At 39.6% G+C, this 22,789-nt stretch overlaps 1 protein-coding gene across 2 annotated transcripts; it reads right to left on the bottom strand.

Annotated features, from left to right (window-relative positions):
• Positions 1–3,122: 3,122 nt before the first annotated feature.
• On the bottom strand, positions 3,123–14,789 carry YTHDF2 (YTH N6-methyladenosine RNA binding protein F2). 2 transcript variants are annotated; one of them, XM_075195839.1, is made up of 6 exons: positions 14,679–14,789; positions 14,075–14,099; positions 11,600–11,679; positions 9,834–11,156; positions 7,746–7,778; positions 3,123–5,538 (listed from the first exon to the last, which is right to left on the bottom strand). In XM_075195839.1, the coding sequence occupies exons 1-5, from the start codon at positions 14,703–14,705 to the stop codon at positions 7,764–7,766; spliced, it is 1,470 nt and encodes a 489-aa protein (XP_075051940.1). In that variant the 5' UTR covers positions 14,706–14,789; the 3' UTR covers positions 3,123–5,538; positions 7,746–7,763. The 2 variants fall into 2 exon arrangements, with proteins under 2 accessions (XP_075051940.1, XP_075051939.1); XM_075195838.1 differs by having other exon boundaries at positions 3,123–5,423.
• Between the last annotated feature and the right edge of the window lie 8,000 nt (positions 14,790–22,789).

Here is a 22,789-nt window from a genome sequence, read left to right as displayed (position 1 = left end):
TGTTACCTACTTCTACAAAGAAAAAAAGATAAAAAGAAATAACATTCCTGTACAGGACAATAGTGAAAGGGAGCCAAGGACAAAGCATGGCAATGCATGTTAAGAGCATGTTTCATTGGTTTACGGAAGGAGGTTGGAGCCATGGATTACATTTTCTCATGCTGTGGGACATTTAAACTTAAGCCCCAGGCCAGCCGGTTAACTGGCCAGGTGAACTGTCAGCATATAGCACCTATGTGAAAATGTTAGATGTTTTAAGATTTAATTTATTTTAAATATTTAACACATCTTAAACACTTAATAAAATTGTATTTGTACTACTGTGGTCTAGTTGAGATTGGTGCATATCCAACTGTCCATCTGGGAACCAGTGCACTATGTTGTCAGAGGTTGCCCCCATCACTGGGGACAATCTAGAGTCTTGGGAGTCCTAGAAGGTAGAGCACCAGTCTAGAGCACTTCAGTAGCTACAGCAGGGAGACTGCTGCCTTGGGGCTGGCTACAATTTACATGTAAGAAAAGCATCAACCTGGACTTGTTAAAAGTAGAGATGGTCACTGACCCCCGTGTTTTGGTTTTGTTTTTGGATCTGGATTACCTTCGTGTTTTGGTTTGCTATTTTTGAAAAAAATAAAAAATTTTGGTCTAAAATAACCTAATTTAGTGCTCCACCAGTTTCTTAGATAAGCGAGTTAATTCTAAAGCTAATAAATTATGAAAAAAACAGTTTAATCCCTGGTAGGCCGTCCTTAATGTGAACACTTGTCTGCAAATTATACAGTCAAACCTGGTTGTCTACCTCCTCCATCTTTGATTATTGGCAATGTAGCCATCGTCTTTGGGTGTATATTACACCCTACACTTGTAGTTGAATATTAAAAAAGCAGCCTGCACACACTGTGGAGCTAGAAAGTAGAATTAAATGGACCACGGTACTTTGGTGGCTATCTATGCCCCCCCCCCCCCCCCGCCCCACCCCACCCTCCACTTGTAGTTGAATATAAAAAAAAGCAGCCTGCATAGACTGTAGAACTAGAAATTCGAATATACACAGAAATGGACAAAGGCAGTTTGGTATCTGTCTGCATCAGATCCCCTCTCCACTAGGAGTAAAATAGAAAACTAAACTATTCAGCCGTTATATAATCTAGAATATAAATAGAAATTGAGAAAGGCAATTTGGTATCTGTCTGCATCATAATCATCAACATCCTCATTAGCGCCCTCGTCACCTCCATAAATCTCCCCCTCATCCTCTTCTATTTCCAAAGTGGCATCCTCAATTTGTGTATCACCGGCCACACTCGGGCTGTTCAGGTACACATCAGCAGAACTGCTGAAAGGGCCCTTCTTTATGGGTACACTAACAGACTGCTCACGATTAGACATCCCACTGTTGGATGGACTCTCCACAGGGATTGGTGTCATTTGTGATTCAGAGCAAACATTATCCTCTAATGCCTTAACTGTTATCTTGCAGCTCGGCTTTGACGCGTAACAGTAGTTGTGCACCAATTGTAGGCTTGGTAACTTTTTGGGATCTGCCACTAATAGCCAAAGGTGAAGGCCTCATTCTCTCTTTGCCACTGCGTGTGTAGAATGGCATGTTTGCAATTTTTTTTTTAATCGGCACTTAACTTTTGCTCAGTAACACTTCTTTTTCGCTTCAATACAGTAAAAAAAAAATTGGGTTTTTGTTTTTTGCACTGATTTGGAAACACTGTTTGACATCGCCTTGGCCAGATGACGTACTGGGAACACTAACATCAGGACTGGTGACAGAACCTTGGTGCTCATTTTGATCATATGTGGACTGCTTTGAATCCATTCTGAGCGCAAAGCACTTGTAGTGGTAAAAATTATTTGGTAGATACTGCTGACAGATAGTAGTTTTGACAGCCAGAAATATTTATGCACAATTATGGGGGACACCCCAAAAGCACTGAGGAATGCCAAATATTAAAACAAAATTATAAACCTCTATCCTCCTCTTTTCTAGCGATTTTTGTTAGAGCAATTGCAAGAAGAATATTGTATTCTCTGTCCCTGCTCTAATCAGCCTGTGACTACACCCTGCTCTCTCCCTCTGTCAAATGGCGATGGATTGCTGTGGAGGCGTGTATTTATAATCTTCAAGTATCGCGAGAACCGACGACGTCACAATGACTTTCGGCCTCGATTTCGATTCGGAGCGGGCGGGAGAGTACAGAGCTCCTCAGCTCGGTACTCGGATAGCCAAAGTTCGAGTGGGTTCGGTTCTCGGGGAACCGGACCCGCCCATCTCTAGTTAAAAGGGACATGGTTAACCCCCAACAATAAATACACACATCCTTATAAAGTGTGCATTCCATCTGTTCGTGCCATCGCTACCTCTTTAACAGCAACACTACTCTTCCTAAACACTATTCCTGCATGACTCCTATACCTAATGCCTGTGACCTTACAAATGAGAGCTAGTCCTCCAATTCATCCTTTGGCTGTCTTGTGTTGAACAGTGTCACTCTGCTCACTTTGGATAAGGACTACAGGGTAGTAGGCAGTCAGGAGAAACTAGCAAACAATCTAAGTTGCTGGTGAAAGAGCCTAGTGGTGGTTGCATCGACTACTCTACAACTGGGGGCACTTCTATATTAAATATTTAGTATTATATTTTCTTTTATAGATTACACTGTACACTGCTACATACAGTGGGCATAAAAAATGCATCACACACACATAAACACTACACTGAAGTAGAAAACATTAAAATTCTGTGGAACACTATTGTAGGTGCTTGTAAATGGCCACGTCTGGAGTAAACATGTGCCATACGTGGAACATAACACTACGCTTATGTGGATATAAGGCTTGCCCAGCTCCATTCCATGGAAATTAGAGACAAAGTTTGTGCTCTGAAGGGAATTCATTCAATCAGGACCAAAATTGCTTCGACAAAGATGCCACAGCAGCCGTCCAAAGACACCCAATATCAAGTGACACACTGGGGTTGCTAAAACCATATTGCATTCAGATATGGATTTGCGATATGCCTGGTAACAAACAATGTATTAAGGCCTTAGCTTACCAAGTCAAAAGAAGGTTTGTTTTTTTTGTTTGTTTTTTAACCATTTACCAAACAGAAGTAACCAGTTAAACAAGGGTTTATTTAAACAAAGATTCTGTTTACACATGTATGCTTAACCATGACAAAAAACATCTAAACCATATTTGTTCCACCCCAGCTTTCTACGCCCAATGTCTATGGCTGAAACACCTTAGCATTCCATGCAAATATGCTATGAATTAGGTTACGTTTGTTTACATTTCCAATTTATTCAAAACAGAACATATTACTCCCAATCTTGTTTAACCCATCAAAACATGTATGCATAACATTCAAATGGAAATTTATTCCAGGAAAAAAATTTTTTTTTTTAAATAAAACAAAACAAAAAAAATGATGCCGCTTAAATGAAGGGTAATATTTACCAACAATATAAGGCAGGGTAGATGTTTTTTTCTCTTTCCCAAATTCAAAGTGGTGAAAAAGCTATTAGCCTTGTTAAGGCCAACAACCCACTGGCAACTGGAAAACAGAAGTGCCGCAGCACGTCAAAAATTAACACAATTGTTAATGAGTGCTTGTACTTGGTGGTCAGTGAATAACACTTCTTTGACCTCCATGCATTCAACACACAGACTTTAAAAATGACTGTACCACAAGGCTATTAAATGCAAGTGCAAATCCCTGTTAGAGCGACACTGGAAACAATGGATTACCATTAACATGGTAAAAACACTAGTACAATGTATATTGATGCCAGTGGGTACATGGCCTAAATGAGGCTAAACAAGCACAACTATTACAATGTGATTACAGCAGCAATAACGGATAATAAAATAAACAATCTTGATGTAGATATAGGTTGACAATAAGAAAATATTTTAAATTCAGGCTTAGTGCAGCCATAGGAACTGCCATTTTGCATCTCATTTAACTATAACAAACTAACTTTACGTTTTACAACTCTGGGACTGCAAAGAATAAATCACATTTCGTTGAACATTTCTCTCTATCCATGGTCCTAGTGTGTAGCTCTAACCAGCCCAGGCTTAATGTATTAAGGCCTTCTTTTATTGTTAAAACATAAAAAAAAAAAAAAAAAAAAAAAGGAACAGGATTTTGTAAACTGATCAAACATAAGTAACCAGTTATCCAAGGACTTAAAGATTGTTCACCCATGTATGCTTAACCATAACAAAGAATTCTCCAAACCATAATTTATCCCCTGGCCCACAGTTCTCCAATGCCAACTCCTATCACTGAAACACCTTACCCTTCCATGCAAGTATGTTATGAATTGTGTAACTTCTGTTTATATTTCTAATTAATAGAAAATAGGGCACATTAGCCCCAAACTTTTTAAACCCATCAAAAAACAATCAGCATAACATTCAAAAGGAAGATTGTAAGAAGGCTGATAGCCTGAGGTTAACAAGAGACTAAATTGAGCAAAACTATAGTCCCGAAAGGACAATAACAGGTAATTTGCTGAAGACAGCCATAACAGATCATAAACTGAACAATCAGTGTGTGTATATATATACAATTGTTATATATTCACAACAAAAGCCTCTAACTTCCTGCTTCTTTCACTCATTGGAACTGCAATCGTGCACTCCTGGTTTAACTTTTAACAAAAGCAATTACATATACTTTTCAACTCTGGGACTCCAAATGATACATCACATTAAATTGAACATTATTTTCCAGTTGCTTCTGTCTAGTCATGCTCCTGCTGTGTATAGGTACATAGAAAACATGGTTAGGCATGCATTTACCATGTATTTTTTTACACAACTTTTCCAAGTGCTAGACCTTGAACACTGGCTAGCAGCATTCCAGGTACATTTAGCAATTGCAAAAGTGTCTGTGTATAGAAAGCATTTCTGCTCATGTTGTAGCCCCTATGCCGTGAAGCAGTGGTAAAGAAAAAAAATGCACAGTAGGCACATGTCCAACTGTAGTATGTACCCTAAATAACGTAAATCAATAAAAATAAGACAAAACACATAGGTATGCTCACATGCGTGCGAACTGGGAGCTGTGAAAAAGAAAATAAGGCTTCTGCCACAAAATATGTAAATAAAAATACAAAAAAAACCATGGGATTTTCACAAAATAAGTCTCCAGACTCTGTGGAGGGGAAAAAAAAATCCAATCTTGATCTTTGATCCTGTGGTATAAATCAGTTTAATTGCATCCCAGCATTAAATCCAAGATTATCTTAATCCCTGAAAATGGAGAAGGGGGTACAATTTGGAGGCTTTGGCCCCTAGTTTTTCAGTTTGTCCTGTAATGTGATAATTGTACATTTGCTTGGTTGAAGTCCTTTCAGTTCCACACCAAGATACAAGTGGAGGAGAAAGCTTGTTTGTTGATCCTGAAAGAGGAGTTTCAAAATCAAATTTATACAAATCTATTTTGATTGCAAATAGAGCAGTGTTTCTCCCCTTCAGCCCTCTAGTACAAACAAGTCATGTTTTCAGGATTTCCATCTGTGGGAACAGGAGGGACAATTACCGACTTACTAACCTGTCCATGATTAAAAAAAAAAATCCCCAAAACATGATCTGTTGGGGATACATAAGGACCTGTGAAAGATTATGACATAAGAAATATAAGATATAGATTAACTTTCACAGAACCACCATCTTACCTTTTGGAACACAAGACACACGTTTGGAAAAATAATTAAAAAAAAAATACTAAGTGAGGAGACATCCAAAACAATTCTGCAAAGCCTATACAATAGAAAACCTCCCTGCTCCTCCCAGTCCCTTAAGCCCATTTATTAATTCAACCAGTCTTGTGAAAATCCTGTGTACAGTGGTGAACTGAAGGAGACCTGTATTATGAGAGCACCATAGTACACACGAGGAGACATTTCACTTTGCCATATCTGTTGAATATCCTTGCTTTTCTGCTTGCATACAACTTTTATATTAATTCAGCTGCCTAAAATATAAGGTAGCAACACTAAGTGATGTATCTTGGTTAGAGTGCAGTTGTACATACATGCATGGCAACACCCAACTGGTTGCTGCTACAGTTATTGACAAAAGGGGAAGAGCATGGAGGTATTCTGCTAATGGAAACTGCCTTGTTTGGGAGCAATGGCTGTGGGAAAGGGCAAATGCAATAGAATATCTTTGATCCATAGGAATGTTGCTGTGTTTTATGGATGTTGAAAAGCTCTAGTGCATAAGAAATATGGCGTATTTAAATTCAGCCTATAGATTAAGTTTTGTTTGTTTTTTAAACTCTTTATTTAGAAAGGGGACATAAGAAAACCAAAATACCGAGAACTGGCATAAAAACATTCAAGTTGTTCTATAAATTAAGATTTAACCATAAATTATAGAATATGGATGGTTCATAATACAATATTGCAACTGCATCAATGCTGAAAACAATACGGTGTTCAAAATAAAGAGACAAATAGTTTGAGCCAATCCTCAGAGGTAGGATAAAAATGCAAATCTGGGGCATCAAAAAGTAACAAAAGGAAATGTCACACAGTGGGAGAATGGTTGATGATTGGCGCTGCAACATAGCTTGCAGTCACTGCACTTTCTCCATCCGAAAAGAAGTCTCATCGTGTGTGTGTGTGTGTGTGTGTGTGTGTGTGTGTGTGTGTGTAGCTGCTCCTCACCTTAATAAATACACACACATTTGTAAAATGCTTGCAAAGGACTCTTGAGTACTTCACTATTCCTACGAACTAGATTTTCCTCTTTTGGGCTTCTTTGGTTTAGTTTATTTCGTTTTTTGGGTGGCAGTTACTACTTATAACGACCTTTCCTATTCCAAATTGACTATTTTCTATCCATTTGTTTTATTTGCAACTAATGCTAAATTAATAGGAGTACACTAATTATTTTAAGCAACAAAAGTGTAACTGTGATGCCACCTAAAAGGCAAATGTCGGCTGTAGGCAGCAAGACGCAGCAACAATACGAAGGGTAGAGCGGGATAACGCCCGATGACAAATTATGACCGATGACCAAAGCATACAAACGTGATAGTCATGCAAATCTGACTCCTCAACAAACTGCCTGTCACAGAGAAAACAATCCAAGAGCATACAGGACAGAGGTAATATTATGTCATGTTAATGCTCATAACTGTGGTTCCATAAACAGTATTTGTGAATTTTGCGACTGAGCAGCTGACAAACTGTTCAATCAATGCTGCCACAAGGGTAAAGTCAAATTAGGTGGAATAATGTCTACCTCTGTTATAGAGCACTTAATGATAGATAGCATGAACATTCAAAAAAAACAAAAAAAAAAAAACACTTTTCTCCATCAAATTGATGGGCTTTTAACTGGTTCTCACAGCAGCTGTTTCTGCATAAATGTATTGGGATTTAAAAACGCATGTTCAAAAACCCACAATAAGTAAATGTATAGTACTAAAAAGCAAAGAGGAGAACGAACCATCATTTAACAATATTGACAATTAAAGAGGAAAACAGGAAAATATTCGTTATTGCTTAATATTCTGATTCAATCTGGCAATATATCAAAGGGAAACCAATAATGGAAGATGTATTATTTGTATTTTCCACATGTTCTGATTTTCCTTTAGATTTCCTTTTTGAGCAGTGCCAATAATGTAAATTGATTATTTTTGTCCCCAAACAGTGAAACCAATATTATCTATAGCTAACCACCATATTTCATTTAAATCACCAGCTTACCTGATTGTTTGAGCCACTCTAATTCTTAATAACCTAAAACAAACAAAAAAAAAATGTAATGTAATGTTGATGTACAGGATCACCATAGCTCATTTTCCACATTCATTTGCTAATACCACTTTATTATTGATCACACGTGTACACATTCAGGTAAGACAGCCAGTCAGATGGTGACTGCACTAACAGTCATCCAGAAATATAGATGTACCCAATTTCAGTTGTATTTTTGAGCATCACTTAGGCAAGAGATAAACAAAGGATAACCTTAAAAAATGTGATTTAAAAAAACCCATTTTGCAATAAACTAAACTTTAAATATGTACTGAACAGTATTACATGCACAATTTCCCTTAATATTTAGTAAAAATTGAAAGATTTAATGAAATTTTGTTAGAACTTTCTCCTCTACTCCCCAAACATTTGAAATATTCTTTAATCCTTACGGCCCCATAAATCAATTTTTTGTGTGTGTTTTATTCAACCGATAAAAACTGCATGTCAAGCGCAAGGGTTTGTTTATTTCTATCTTAACGAACGTTTGGAGCTCACTACAAGCTTCTACATGGCTAAACACAAACAAACAAAAGTATTCTAAAGACCAGAATGCAAATGAAATGCTTTCACATCTCTCGCAAAACAGTAGACCCAATACTGGTAATGAATTTGATTGAAAAATAGCACCGATATTTATTATATCATTAGCCTTTACTGTTACACAGAACTTTCTAATGGTCTAAAAAGGTTCCTTGTTGCTATTGCAGTCTACAAAAAATAAAACACCACACCGTTTTGGCCAATGGCAAATCCGCTCCTTAAAAAAACAATTGCAAAAGAAAAGTATGCTAGGTTTAAGGCACTTTACAACATTCACACAATTGGTGTACTATGTGAACAATCAAAGTACCCAAGTTTTAGGGTATAAGTAATGTGGACAGCATGGTGGTACAGTGGTTAGCATTGCAGCCTCACAGCACTGTGGTTATGTTCCTCCCACAGTCCAAACACACACTGTTTGTGTTGTCAGAAACCAATTAACCTGAGTGGGTAGTGTGTGGAAGGGAATTTAAACAGCTTCAAAAGGGCAGGAACTAATGTGAATGATTACATATTCTTTAGATAGCGCTGCATAATAGGATTGGTACAACACAAACAATAAATGTGTCTCTCTCTTTCTGTTGAAAACACAAACTCTGCCATAAGCGTCATCTTGGACTAAGAGCAGAAAAAAAAAAAAGTGTGGACCATCTCCTGCCTTCAGGTAATGGAGGTAATGTCCCAGTGCATGTGGTGTAATTAAATCAGAATGCACATGTATGCATATTATAGTTCACTTGTGAGAGGATAATAAAATAACTGTGTGTAGAGGGTTTGGTATAGTGCAGCGTTTCCCTAACTCAGTCCTCATGGTCCCCTAAGAGTACAGGTTTTCCAGGTCAAGTAGTGGAATAACTAGTACAACCTGTGGATCTTTCAAAATGTCAGTCAGTAATGACTCATTACTAATGAGTACACCTGTGCTCCAGCAGAGATGGAAAACATGCACTATTAGGTGTCCCTGGAGACTCTGTTTGGGGAAACACTTGTGGGTAGCACTGTGGCTTAGTGGCTAGCACTTCTGCCTCATCACTGGGATCATGAGTTTGATTCCCGACCATAGCCTTATCTATATGGATTTTGGATGTTCTCCTTGTGGTTGCGTGGGTTTCCTCTGGGTGCTCCTCCCTCATTCCAAAAACATACTAGTAAGCTCATTGGCTGCTATCAAATTGACCCTAGTGTGTGTGTGTGTGTGTGTTAAGGAATTTGGACTGTAAGCTCCAATGGATGTGAACAGCGCTGAGGAATTAGTAGTGCTATATAAATAGCTGGTGATGATGATATAGTGTATACAAGTTATGATGTATACAAATCTCCTCCTACAACTGATCTGGCTTCTGTGGAGAGAAGTTAGGGTATGTTATGTATTATCACCAGAGTAAATGGGACAAAGCAATTTCCTGAAAAGCTAATTCCGTTAAACACTACCCACTCATAGAATGCTACTACAATGAAAACTAAAGATGGACTTCAAAGTGAAATGACGTTTACCTTCTTGACACTGTCCTCCTCCTCTTGCCTCTTCTCATAATGTGAAAAGTCATCAAATATGGAAGTGGTATGTTTGTAGCTAGCTATGATTCGAAGAACTTGGCGAGCTTTTTCAAGGGGAACCTCCTGAGTGTCTCGGGAGTTGGTAACTGGCTTATTTTCATTGTTCTCTAGTCGAATGTGACGTAATTGCCCATTAGGCACATCCTTCACAAACAGCCAGCGTACATCGAAACGGCCCTTCCACTTGTCCTGAGACCACACACCTGCACAAGTATTATAGTCTACAGCTGATCGCATTTCTGCCACCCCACAGAAGTGACCACTACCATTAACACTGAAAAGCAAGTAGACTGGACCTTTGCCATTAAGAGAACGGTAAGCTGCGTCCAGACGTTTGTTGCCATGCTCTGTGGAACACCACACATTGTACTTGATAGAACGGTGTATATCATCTTCTGAGTAACTCTTGACAATAAACACTCTGCCAAATTTCGGGTTACAGTCAAAATCCTTTGGGTTGTAGTTATTGAGCGAACGCAGTTTCTCCAGAACAGGGTGGGGATCTGCAGAGTTGTGTGATGCCTGGGCTTGCTCAGATCCTCTGTTACGAGGTGCTGACCAACGAGTTGGAGGATGTGAAGCAGCAGCAATGTGTGTAGGCTGTTGAAGGACTGGAGGTGATGGCGGCTGGCAGATGTTGGCTGAGGGTGCTTTGTTTTCCCAAGTTCCAATTTCCATGTTGTGCTTGACAGGTGGAGGAAGTGTTTTTCCAACACTCTGCTTGGCTGGTTTGCTGGCAATGTCAGCCCAAGAGGCCTGCTTTGGTGGGGCTAAGGTTGCAGGGGGCAGATTGCTCAGCCCTGTTTTTAAACCATTCCCTTCTCCCAATTTTAAAGTTCCCATACTTTGCTCTAGACTACCTACTGCTTTGCCACCACCAAAGCTTGTCTGCTCTTCCAAAACAGCTCCTCCCAAAGTGCTGGGAGCATATGTGTAGCTACCACCGTAGCCAGAGCTAGGGGCAGATGCACCTGGAGAACTTCCTCCACTTCCCCAAGCTGAGAAGTCCATGCCACTGGGGAAAAAATTGAAACCAGGTTGCCCCAAGAAGGGAGCACTGCTTAACGGTCCAAACATTGCATCTGGCAAGAAGTGTGGTTCACCATTGCTAAGCTGACCATAAGAGGCAAGGAAAGGCATGGTTGGTGGAGGATCACCCCCAGTAGACCAGGCAGCATCATTTAGCGAGTAGGAGAAACCAATAGATGGGCTGTAATAACTGGGAAGGTATGAATCTGACAATGCTGTGTATCCATTGTTCTAGAATTAAATAGAAGTTGAAAGATTAAATGAGGGAAGTGTACAAAAGCATAAGACAGAAATAGAAGTGCACAAATGTATAAACAAAATAAACAAATTTTTTAAAAAAAAACAAACAAACATTTAATAATGGAAAATATATGAGGGATGGTTTAAAGCTATTCATTTTTAGTTAGAGTGGAGCAAATTAGCAGTGAATTTTCTTTGCTTTTAGTGTACAATACTGCCCATTTTGAGAGAGATTGACATGACAACTCCCTGCGACCAGTCTCAGATTGCAGATTATATTATATATTACCACTCTAGTTAGCAACACTACCACATGTTTCTACATGAGATGACAATGCTCTACTTATATATTACAGTTGGCAGAGACAAGTATTAAGAAAAAAAAAAGTGAAAGGAAATATTCTACAAAGCAATCCAGACAGAGAATTTCCTACCTGACGTTCTTGTGTATGTAGATATGGCTCAAATTCATCATCATTCATGACGTCTTTCTGATGAACAGACCCATTTTGTACTAAAAAAAAAAAAAAAAAAAAAAAAAAAAAAGAAAAAGAAAAGACCACATAGGTTAATGATGTGAATGAACACATAGGCTGCACAACCAGTCCTGTCTTGAAGCCACAGTTACACTGCTTTTACCAGTAAGTCTGCTGTGTATAGAAACATAATAATCCTCCACGATAATTATAAAGATTTGTGTGATAAGCAACTGAAACTTTTACACATTTGTGAATGAGAATGGCAAGTGTAAGAGTCAACTTGTATTCCAGGATGAATCGACTATTAACTAACAGAAAGCAAAAACAAGCCAACAGTAAGACATAATGTATGAGTATCAGTAACGGTAATTTAGTCTGGAGCATCCAGGTTAGTACTAACACCATGTCAAAGACATTTGCAATGATCTCAGAAGCAACTGTTGCTGCACACTCTGGAAAGGTATATAGGATGATTTCAAAATAACAAGTCTATTCCACAGCGAAAAAGATTATTTACAAATGGAGACTATTGAAATCAGTGCTTAACCTTCTCAGGACAGGGCATCCAACAAATTCTCACAAAGATTAGACCACATTAATCTTGAGAAATCAAAAAGTTACATACTTTAACCTACAGACCTCTGACAACATAGTAAATGTTAAAGCTCATGACTACCATCCGAAAAAGACTGAACAACTAAAACTTACATGCAAAAAAAGAAAAATGTAATAGTGCAGAAATTTGCATCTGAAGGAAACATCACTTCTGGACAGACAAATGGAGCAGTTTGGTCTTTACCAACTGCATGATTGGCAAAAAACAAACAAATCCCAAGAACCACATACTGAACTGTCAAGCATGGTGGAGAGGTGATGTTTTGCTGCTAAAGTTGGTTCTACAAGCTACTAAGCCATGGAGTGTACTTTGTCACACATTCATTCTTTGTGTTACCTTACTTTTTGTGAATAAATAATGACAAAAAGTAAACTTGTAAATAAAGTAAAATCTGTTATGGTTATTTCTCACAAAATTTGTGTGTGTGTTACATACATTTATATATTCCCCCTCTCCTTAACGATCAGACATCAGACTAATGTTTAGGGGGAAGAAAAACAAAACAAAACAAAAAAACTTTACTTTTTTTTTAGTCTAAAAGATATTTTTCCCAGGAATCAACACCCCCCACTCTTCAATAATTCTTCCCAAATGTCCATGCAATTAGTGCAACCCCCAGAAATTTAGGCTAATGGCGCTTTGTGCATTTAAGACCACGGTAATTCTGTCTGACCGAAAAAGACATTAGTTGGGTTTGGAAGATAGATTTTTTTAATATAAAGGTTTAGTTTTCCATTTGTTGGCCGATCATTCTGGGGCCCAAAACCATGTCTCCTCTGCATTATTACATCACTTATAATGATGAACTAATGCTAGAACAAATATAGCCCAGTCACTTTAGACAGCAACTCTGATGCTGAATTCCTGTTATATATTATGTAGCCTGGTACCATTTTGACTATCTATAAATGTCACAGGCTGTTAAACATTTTTTTATTTTATTGATCTGCAGGTGTGGCAGGGAAACAGTAAACAGTGCTTCCACTGGAAACTATTTATCACTACATGAGCTTCTAAAAGCTTCTGAATGCTGAGCCAGTTATCTTAAAAATCTGTATTAGAAACTATGCTGCTGCTACTACTACTACTTTTCAATTCTGTGAGAACCTCTTGCTGAAAATCCCTCTTGGTACATTGCTAAATCTGGTCCAATCGCTAATGCACATTCTTCTCCCACGCCTAAACCTAAGATCAAGCTCCCTTATTGGACCCTAAACCAGTTCAAGTGTCATCTCACCCAGAGCATAACTTCTCTACTTTAAGAGGCAGGCCTTGTACATGCCGTCAAAGCTCCCCCTCCTAATTATGGAAATGAGAACTTTGAATAACCCTGAACATGACAAGCATCTCCTGCTTGGATCATCAAAAGAATCATGAGGCCTGCCAAGTCACCAGACCCACAATCTCAAACCAAACCTTATTATATTATTTTTTTTAATTTATTTATTTTTTTAAGTGTAATTAGGCTATCCCTAACCCAACAACTAGCAATTACCCAGAGTTACTGTGACCAATTGTCCCTAAGAGCAAATTACTTATTTTGCATGCAAACTGGATCATAACACTATTTAGACACAGCATTACCCAAATACATATCTAATATAAACTGTAATCAATCCAAAAATTGTATTTTGACTACAATTATGCATGTGTGGCATTAATATTATTTCTCATTTCTTTGTAGTTTTGATCTGTGCACCATTTTCTTTAAATACCATCACTTCTATAAAAATCAACCCCCTCTGAACAAGTTTTCAACTTTTGCACTGAGCGCAGGAAAATATGTTCCCATGCTTCAAAGGAACGATTCGCACCTTTGTTACCTTGCCCTTTGGGTCTCTGCAAAGAAAAAAAGAGGAAGAATAAGTTTCAAAGAAAAGGACATTTATGGAGAAAACACAAACACATCTAAAGTGGGAAAGAGGAGAGGTACAGAATGAGGGAAGAAAAAAGGTGGGCACAGGAAAGGAAGAGTGGAGAGGGAGTGGGGAAAAAGGGGAGGTTGAAGGAGTCCAGATGAAAGTACGACATGAGAATATAGACAAGTTTTATATATTATATATATTTTTTTTTTAATGTATTTATTTTTTAAGTGTAATTAGGCTATCCCTAACCCGACAACTAGCAGGTCATCATCAGAAGGTTAAGAGTTGGATCTCGGGTGATAGGGGCCATTTCGTTTAACGATGAGGAATGGCGGGAAAATAAGTAAATTAAAAAAAATGTACACTAAATAAAGTACATACAATGAAGTGACATAGAATGAAAACAATGCAAGTGATTAGATGAGGAATGGTACATTAAGTAAAAAGGAAGGCAAGGCAGACGGGTAAAGTGCATAAGAATGCTGCATGGGGGTGGTGGGTGGAATGGACCAGTCCGAGAAGAGGGAATAAAAGAGGGGGGTGTTATCGGTACCGGCTCCAGCAGGCTACTGGCAGACATGTCGTCGGCGAAGAAGTGATCCGGGAGATGCAGCAGGAGCGCGCCCTGAAAGCAGGAAAGGGGCGGGGACTGTGGCGCGCTCTCGGCTGCGTCGACACTGATGGCTGGCGATACCGCCTCATCCATCTTAACTAAGGGCAGAAGTATTCTGTCACATGCGGAATATAGCAGCCAATCATAATTATAGTCTTCTGGTTATAGCATGTTATTGCTTGTGAAACATTCCCGCTGGGAAGTGACCTTTATTGTACTTGTTTTAAGTTTTAGAGCGAATACAGCGCAAATTAAAATACTATTATTGCCTTCTCGGGGTATTTCCAAGGAGGCGGAACTAAAATGGAAGACAGCTATTCAGTTCGAAGCCTCTAGAAAATAAGCATATTACATGTTCCTTTTCCGGCCAAACACGTCACCGAAGCGACTGTGTAATAATTTGTCAATGACGTATTTCTTGTTCAGGTGCAGCGCTCTTCTGTGATTGGAAATACGGCTCCTTATAAGAAGTTCCGTCCCCATTGCAAATATTTTATTTGACTCTCCCTTATGTCAGCATTGGGTTAGTGTTTGTCAACCAGTATTACATTCCATGTACCATCTGGTACATATGAAAGTGCATGGTTGTAGGGTAATCAGTTCATATGAATACTGACATAGCAGGAATTGCAGACTTGCAAAATGCATGTGACTTAATTGCAATGCAGGCAAAATGGAAATGTGTTTCATATATGTTTAAATGGGTAAACTAGCAAACTATTTTTTAATTTTCTCCTCCGTTTCTGTCACCATTGTAATAGTTTCTGCCAATTGTTGACAGCCAAAAGAAATAAAACTCAAACAGCAGTGCTAGTGGCTTTGAACAACATTAACTTAAAGCACTGCAACATAACGTTATTCAAAGCTTTTCTACAGCATAATGTATAACACTAAGCGAAGTTGATGTGAAGCGAACACATAAATTGTGTTTATAGGCCCATTCACAGCCATTAAGTTACTAGATTTATGGTGTTCAGCTGTAGGTTTTTTTTTTTAGCTTTTTTCCTCCTTTATATATAGCAAGGCAGAATAGTGGTAAGATACCGCTCCTTCTGCTTGGGTTCCTGATTGAGTGCAGGATGTCCCATAGATTGTAAGCTTTCGAGCAGGGTTCTCTTACCTCTCTGTATGTATTACCCAGTATTGTCTTATCAATGTTTGTTCCCAATTGTAAAGCGCTACGGAATTTGCTGGCGCTATACAAATAAATGATGATGATGATGAGGATGTCCGTTTCCCACTAGTTAGTGCCTAAAGCAAGGAGTGCCTCACAACTTGGTGGCACAAAGAAATGCCATCCCAAAGTAACTATAGGGCAATTGCAGCATCCTCTCTTCTACCCTCATGGCTCCAAAGCCTCAGACAGCACCATCAAAAAGGGGAGAACCATCAGATCATGCTGGATCTCTAGTGGGCTTAGTCCGTACCAGGTTGCTTTTCTCCAAGTATCAACAGGGAGGGCAGCCTGAGCACATCTTTTTCATCATGGAGCCTGCCTGGACCACTTCCTTTGATCCAGCCTATTGTGGGCTTTTGTAAGGTAAAGGCAATTAGGCTTCCTGCTCCTCAAAGTGCAAGTGTACTTCTTCTGCTTAAGCTCGTGGGCAGCATCCCAAATGAGTTTGATACAATGAGTCGGAGACAAACATTGTCAATTGTCTTGCCTAGGCAGTACTTTCGGTCCTGAATGTTCAAGACTCTTAAGGATCAAGGGCATCCTTCACACTCCATTGAACATGGGGGAACTCTGACCTGTCTGCAGCTACGCAGCAAGCTGCAAAGCAATGTGTGTTCTAATACCTTTATATCTTAGCCAGTATTAACTTTTTCAGCAATTTGTCCTACAGTAGCTCTTCTGTTGGATTGGTCCAGACTTGCTAGCCTTTGCTCCAAACACGCCCCTCACCCTGTTGTCGGTTCACCAGTTGTCCTTGCTTGGACCAGTTTCGGTAGGTATTAAGCACTGTATATCTCCACAGGACCTTCCATTGTTTAGATAACTCTGACCCAGTCATCTAGCCATCATGATTTGGCCCTTGTCAAAGTTATTGGCAGAGCATTTTGGGTGTCTGTAAAAGTTGTCAGCAGTGTTGGATATGGATATTAAGCCAAGGTGTTGATTTATTGAACAGTTGTAAAAGCAATGGCAGTGCAGGTACTCACAGGGTTAATTGTTATTCAGCAGGCCCGCGTCATTTCGCATAGTCCGTGCTCTTTCAGCAATTGTGTGGTTTGCTCGTGCACTCACACCATTTTGCTCTGGTGTGTAGGCAATTGTTTGAGTCTCCACTTGGCATTTGTATTCTGTAATTTTGTTGGCAACTTCACTTTTAGTTTTAATGAAGTACATGTGTGTCATCATTGTGGCGTCATTAATGAGTGTTATGAAGTATTTGTAGCCACTAATCAATTCCACCTCCATTGGACCACACACATCTGTGTACACTAAAGCTAACGGTACTTAAGCCCTAGCTGCTGACTTTGGAAAGGAACAATGGGTTTGCTTACCGTTTACGCAGCTCTTATATGCAAGTCTCAGGATTACTCACAGTGATCCCTGTCACTGTTCCATCAACCAGTTTCTGGACTTTGTCGTATCCCAGATGAACCAGCCGCTTATGCCACAGCTCCATAGATTGGTTTGTATCAGAAGTCACCATCACACAACTCTCCTCGGTGTCTAGGACATATAGTTACTTACACCAGGTTGCTGTTGCAATTACAGTCCCTCTTTGGTTTTGCACCACACATTCGCCCTCTGCAAATTGGATTTTTGTAAACTATTCTTTCCAGAATGCTTATAGCGATAAGGTTGGTTTCCAAATCTGGTACGTATAGAATATCTTTGATGCCAGTGATGACGGTCTCGCCTTTTATACTTAGGCGCACTGTGATTGTCCTGACTTTTGTGGCAGTAAGGATTTTGTCTCCAATCCTTTTAACCAATACGGGTTCATAAGATTTCAGCAAAGTGAACCACTCTTGATTGCAGCTGAAGTGTTCATATACCAGCAGTCCTTCTTGTGACTGTCTGCAACATTTAATGCCAACTTGTTTGGTGAGTCGCGCTTCTTGTACGCACCACTTGAATCTCTCAGCCTACATTCAGATGCCTTGTGCCCCATTTTATGATATACAAAGCATTTATACTTCAGCTTTTTGGACTTGTTACCTTTAGTGAGTAGTGCAGACATCTCAGAATTTGTCTCAATGGAAATTCGTTGCTGGAACTGCAGCAGCTTGGCCCTTATGATTTCTGTTGTCAGCTTGATATCATTGGACTCCAAAGCTACCACCAGGAAATCAAAGACTAGATTCTGTGGCATTGCCATCGTAACTTTCTCATCATGCACATTTTCTCCTATTGATGCCAATTGCTGGGCTATTGACAGCATTTTGTCTATATACTCTTTCATGACAGGCATTATGTTGCGTACAATTCACGCCTCAAGTTTATTCTTCTCATCAGACCTTTGTCCTCATACGCTGTTTGCAGGGCGATCCTCCTGTCCCGTGCTGATACCTTTCCGTTGATTATGGAATACACATGCTGTTCTATAGCTAAACCTATGGTCCCCATGGCTCTATCTCCTTCATCAGCATTTGGGCTCACTCCTGAATCACTTAGGACTTTCCACAACTTTTCCTGCTTAAACTGCATTTCCATGGCGAATTTACATGTTGCATAAGTCTCTTAGCCTTTCTGTTTTGCAAAGCTCATACTTGTCAATGTGCTGTGCATTTTTCCCTTTGTAGTAAATAAAGGACTTTTCTTCTCAGCCACACTATGCACATCATTTCCTGCTCAGACATGATGGGAAACCTAGAGTTCCCTTCCCTTCTGAGCAGAATTTAGTTTTAGAGCTTTAGACTGCCAGGTTGTTTACACTACTTAAAATCCCTTGTGATGTGGGCAGTCTCACATTAGGAGTTTCATTAAGCCTCCTGCTGTCTGAGTACACCACAGAGGAGAGCATTGCTACAGAGCAACATAGATGGCAGCTGTCAGTGGTTTTGATGGTGTGGCTGATCGGTGTATATATTAATTGTGATAAATTCTACTAGCAGGATACTTATTTTTTAAACCAATATGATCATCATGAGATGTTACAATCTCTGTATGACTGTTCGTTCTTATTCATTCCTCCAGTACAATTTATATAGCCTTTGGGATATCCTGTCAACTTTGTCTCCTTTAGTTCTGTAGTGAGGATTGATCGATCACATTGCTGGGCTAGTGGTAAAGTGGGGAGGAGGACAGTTGGGGAGAGGAAGTGTGTTAGGATATTGGGATGCCTCTTTAACTCTGGTGAGCAAGAATCACTGACTGTGTATGTGTTTATTTCCTCTTCAGCTGTGGTGAGAACAAGTCATTACACACCTGTCTCATTAATTTTGGGTGTGTTTCTCTTCTGATCTGATTGGACCTTTTGAAGTTTAAAACCCGCTGCTGTTCTATGGATTCTTTGTCAGTGATAGATGTTACACTGGACTCCTGATCAGCCTGCTTGCTTAGATTCTTCAGTTACTGGTTCTGCTTCAACTCTGACCTTGTCTAATAGCACTGCTACTTTTTGTCATCTAGCTTAGCTTGAATTCTTCTGTGAGTATTGCAGCCTGGATATATAACTACTTACATGAAACAATTGTCTACTGGTTAGGAGATAAATCTTTGTACATCAATCTGCCTGCTGACACTGCACTGAGGAGCTCTGGGCTTGTCTCAGTTGTGTTTAGACTTTTGGTGCCTCCATGTGATCAATATGATTATATATCCTCTATTACCAAGATTGCATGTATAAGTACTGTTGTCTACTCTCAGAATGGTTATTATACTGTTTGAAGCACTACAGACTGGAAGTGTCTCAGAAGATCTATATTGCTACAGCTGTTTGAGACTTACAAACAGTTGAAAGCTGTGTTTTCTCTGTATCTGATCATCAATTACTCTGAATGTTTTATACATATTCAAAATAAATTTTGTTTGAACTTCTCTCCTGCCTCTATCATTCCTAACAAAGGGTCAGGGTTTTTTTTTGTTTGTTTATTAATAAACTGTTGATTGAAGTCTTTAAACAAATGGGTGAGAGGAGGGGAGTTGATTAAACATTTGTACAGCAATAGAACATTGGATCTGAGTGAACTTCTGTGCAAAACCATTGTAGCTAGGTGTCAATGATAAGAGACAATTCAGCTCAAGAGGCCTGGACTCTGGGCACGGTGCCTTTATAGTTAAAGGCCATGGAATAGAGTTGGGGAAGTCCTATAGTGGTCTGGCCATGAGGACCAGATTAAAGAAAATTTAACAGGAGTATTACAGATAATGCAAGATATGTCTTCCATCTTATATAGGAACCAGGCTTACTTTATGATGTAAGTGTTAGGACTGCGGTTACTAGATAAGCTTTTAGAATGGGGCTAACGGATGTCTTCACCTTTAGCAACCACCTTTCCCGTAGAACTATACTTGTTTGGAGGTACTCGGATGCCCCCAAGACGTAAGCTCAGAAGTAGTAAAAGCTTATCCAAACAACCACAGTGCAGGAGGTATGCAGAATGCTGGAGGAGGATGTCAGGGACAGGCCAAGGTCGTGGGAGACTTGCAGGCAGGATAACCAAGGGACAGGCAAAAAGTCTGGGCAGGCAGTGTACAAGAATATCCGAAAACAGGCAGAGGTCAAGGGGCACAGGAGTTCAAGCAGGATCCAGAAAACAGGCCGAGGTCACAGATATCTAATATCTTCAGGAGCAAAAGCAGGTCAGGATGCTATAACTGGCAGGGAGGCTAAGCCCTCCCTGCTTTAAATACTTTGATGGGCCAATCAGAAAGGAGGAGGCACAGGGCTGACAATCAGCCTCAGGAGGCTGATAATAAATTACTAGTTTAGAACTGGCATAGGTAATAACATAACCCAGGAACATGTATAAATATATACATGAACCAATTTATTTCATAAGAGAGCTCCTCCTGGAGTTGTAGAATGTCCCTACACACTCCTAATTCTGCCACAAAGAAAGCCCCCCACACGTATAAAATATATAAATAATAGTATTATAGTAACTTATGAATGCACTCGGCTGTTAGATCACACCAGAACACGGCGCTATTGAAAGAAGAAATGACCTCCTGGTCGTCATGGTGATGGCCAGGACGTAGCTGCAGAGAGACGCGATGACTCGGGGCACCGCCGCGACTCGTGACAGGAAGTTAAAGTTGGAGAATCGGGCTTCTTCCAGTAACAGGTGTGTTATGTACATCTAGTCGCTATTCAATGAAGATTGTCCACTTCAAGTAGTGTAATTCCAACTCACAATGCGATTTAATAGCAAAAAGTAGCAGAGTAGCAATTCAATAAAATAAGTACAGCCGATTACATACGCATGCACCCTGGATCCAGCATACAGTCATTCAATCCAGAAGTCTGTGGTCAAGAAGACTGTTGGTCCCAGAGCTCCTGCTTATATACAGTTGATGTTACATTGAAAACAATTGAGATGATTTGGCATGTTTCTATTGGTTCAGGCTTCAGGACAGTCCAGTGAAATGCAGGTCATTGGTCTGTTCAAATGATGCCCTCCAAGGGTGGGGGTCAGGTCTCCAACAGATGCATACTAATCTTCCCGTCGAAAAGCTGGTTCAAGCTGGTCTATTTGCATTACACACACAATACCATTCTGACCATTAATTCCCTATAATCCATAACTCGCAGATCCAAGGTGCGATCTCTTAGACCAGGGTTGTCCAACCCGCGGCCCGTGGGCTGCATGCGGCCCAGCATGCCTGTAAATGTGGCCCAAAAGGAGTTTTGGTTGTGGCAAGGGGCAGCACTGTTAATGGAAAAAAAAAATCCTGCAAAAAAAAAAATACTTACCTTGCGGTCACGTCAGCTGGTACTCCGGCTCCCTCCCTTGTCTCCTCCTCTGTGTGGTGCTCGCAGTGAATGTCGGGCGTGATGTCATCACACCCAACATCCATTGCGGAGCGCAGCACAGAGGAGTCCCCCTGCGCGAGAAGAACAATCAGCAGCACATAATTGGAGAAAAGAGGACAGGAGAACAAGCCGATTAAAAGGTAAGTTAAGGGGGATTTTTTTTTTTTATTATTTCAAGGGACGCTGACAAGTGAATAAAAGTCACCTGGTCCTGGAGCATCATGGACCTTATCTCCCTGCTACATACTTCTACTTGTAATACTAATGGGGCATTATATATTATTCTCTTTGGCCCATTATAAGTTGTTATCCCTTAACTAACATAGTGGTGTAATTAGCAAAACAGGTCACAATTTGGGGTCACAGTGATGTATATGTCAGGTACCGCAGGCCTGGTCAGGGCACCCTGATATACAATGCCTGGCTTAAATGCACTTTATTGATATTGCATCGAAGCAATACAAAAAGTGATTATAGTATAACAACTAGAGAGGATTTTTTGAACAGGGCGATTGAAAGGTAAGTATAGGGGGATTTGAAAAAAAAGTGAGATTATATATATATATATATATATATATATATATATATACATCACTTTTTTTCTCATATATATATATGTTAACTATGTTTTCTATGTTTTTTTAGATGATCAGCTATCGTTATTGTTAGTGTATCTTATGTGCGGCCCAAACCAACTCGACGTCTTCCAATGTGGCCCAGGGAAGCTAAAAGGTTGGACTCCCCTGTCTTAGACGATAGAAACGGAGGTCTGAGGATAAATAGGGAATTAGAATGATGCTAGACATGATATGTTTCCTGTATCCTGGATGTTAGATCTCACTAAAGTGTATTTAACATTATTATATTTAACTATAAACTCTATTACATTTGATTATAAATCACTATGTGTTGGAACTATTTTAAGGTGATCTAATTACAAGTAAATGTGTAAGTGTATGGAGAAGTGTTCGTACGTGTGGTTAAATATGCCCTTCCACGCCGCACCGTGCTATTCGCATATTTTCAAAGACAATCAGATTGATGGATTTTAATTTGAAACGACTATATCTAATTATTTGACTTCGACAGCTCCACCGTTTGATAGTGCACAAAACTATC

The sequence above is a fragment of the Mixophyes fleayi genome, chromosome 2, assembly GCF_038048845.1.
Source record: "Mixophyes fleayi isolate aMixFle1 chromosome 2, aMixFle1.hap1, whole genome shotgun sequence".
NCBI classification, from domain to species: Eukaryota; Metazoa; Chordata; class Amphibia; order Anura; family Limnodynastidae; genus Mixophyes; species Mixophyes fleayi.
The sequence above is the reverse complement of the archived record's forward strand: the minus strand, read 5'-3'. Positions and strand labels throughout refer to the sequence as shown.

Coding starts and splice junctions, on each gene's coding strand:
- YTHDF2 (XM_075195839.1), bottom strand. CDS start 14,705: ATGTCTGCCAGTAGCCTGCTGGAGCCG. Junction 11,680..14,074: donor CAAAGGGCAAGGTAACAAAG/GTGCGAATCGTT, acceptor TTTTTTTTTTAG/TACAAAATGGGTCTGTTCAT. Junction 11,157..11,599: donor TACATACACAAGAACGTCAG/GTAGGAAATTCT, acceptor ATTTAATTCTAG/AACAATGGATACACAGCATT.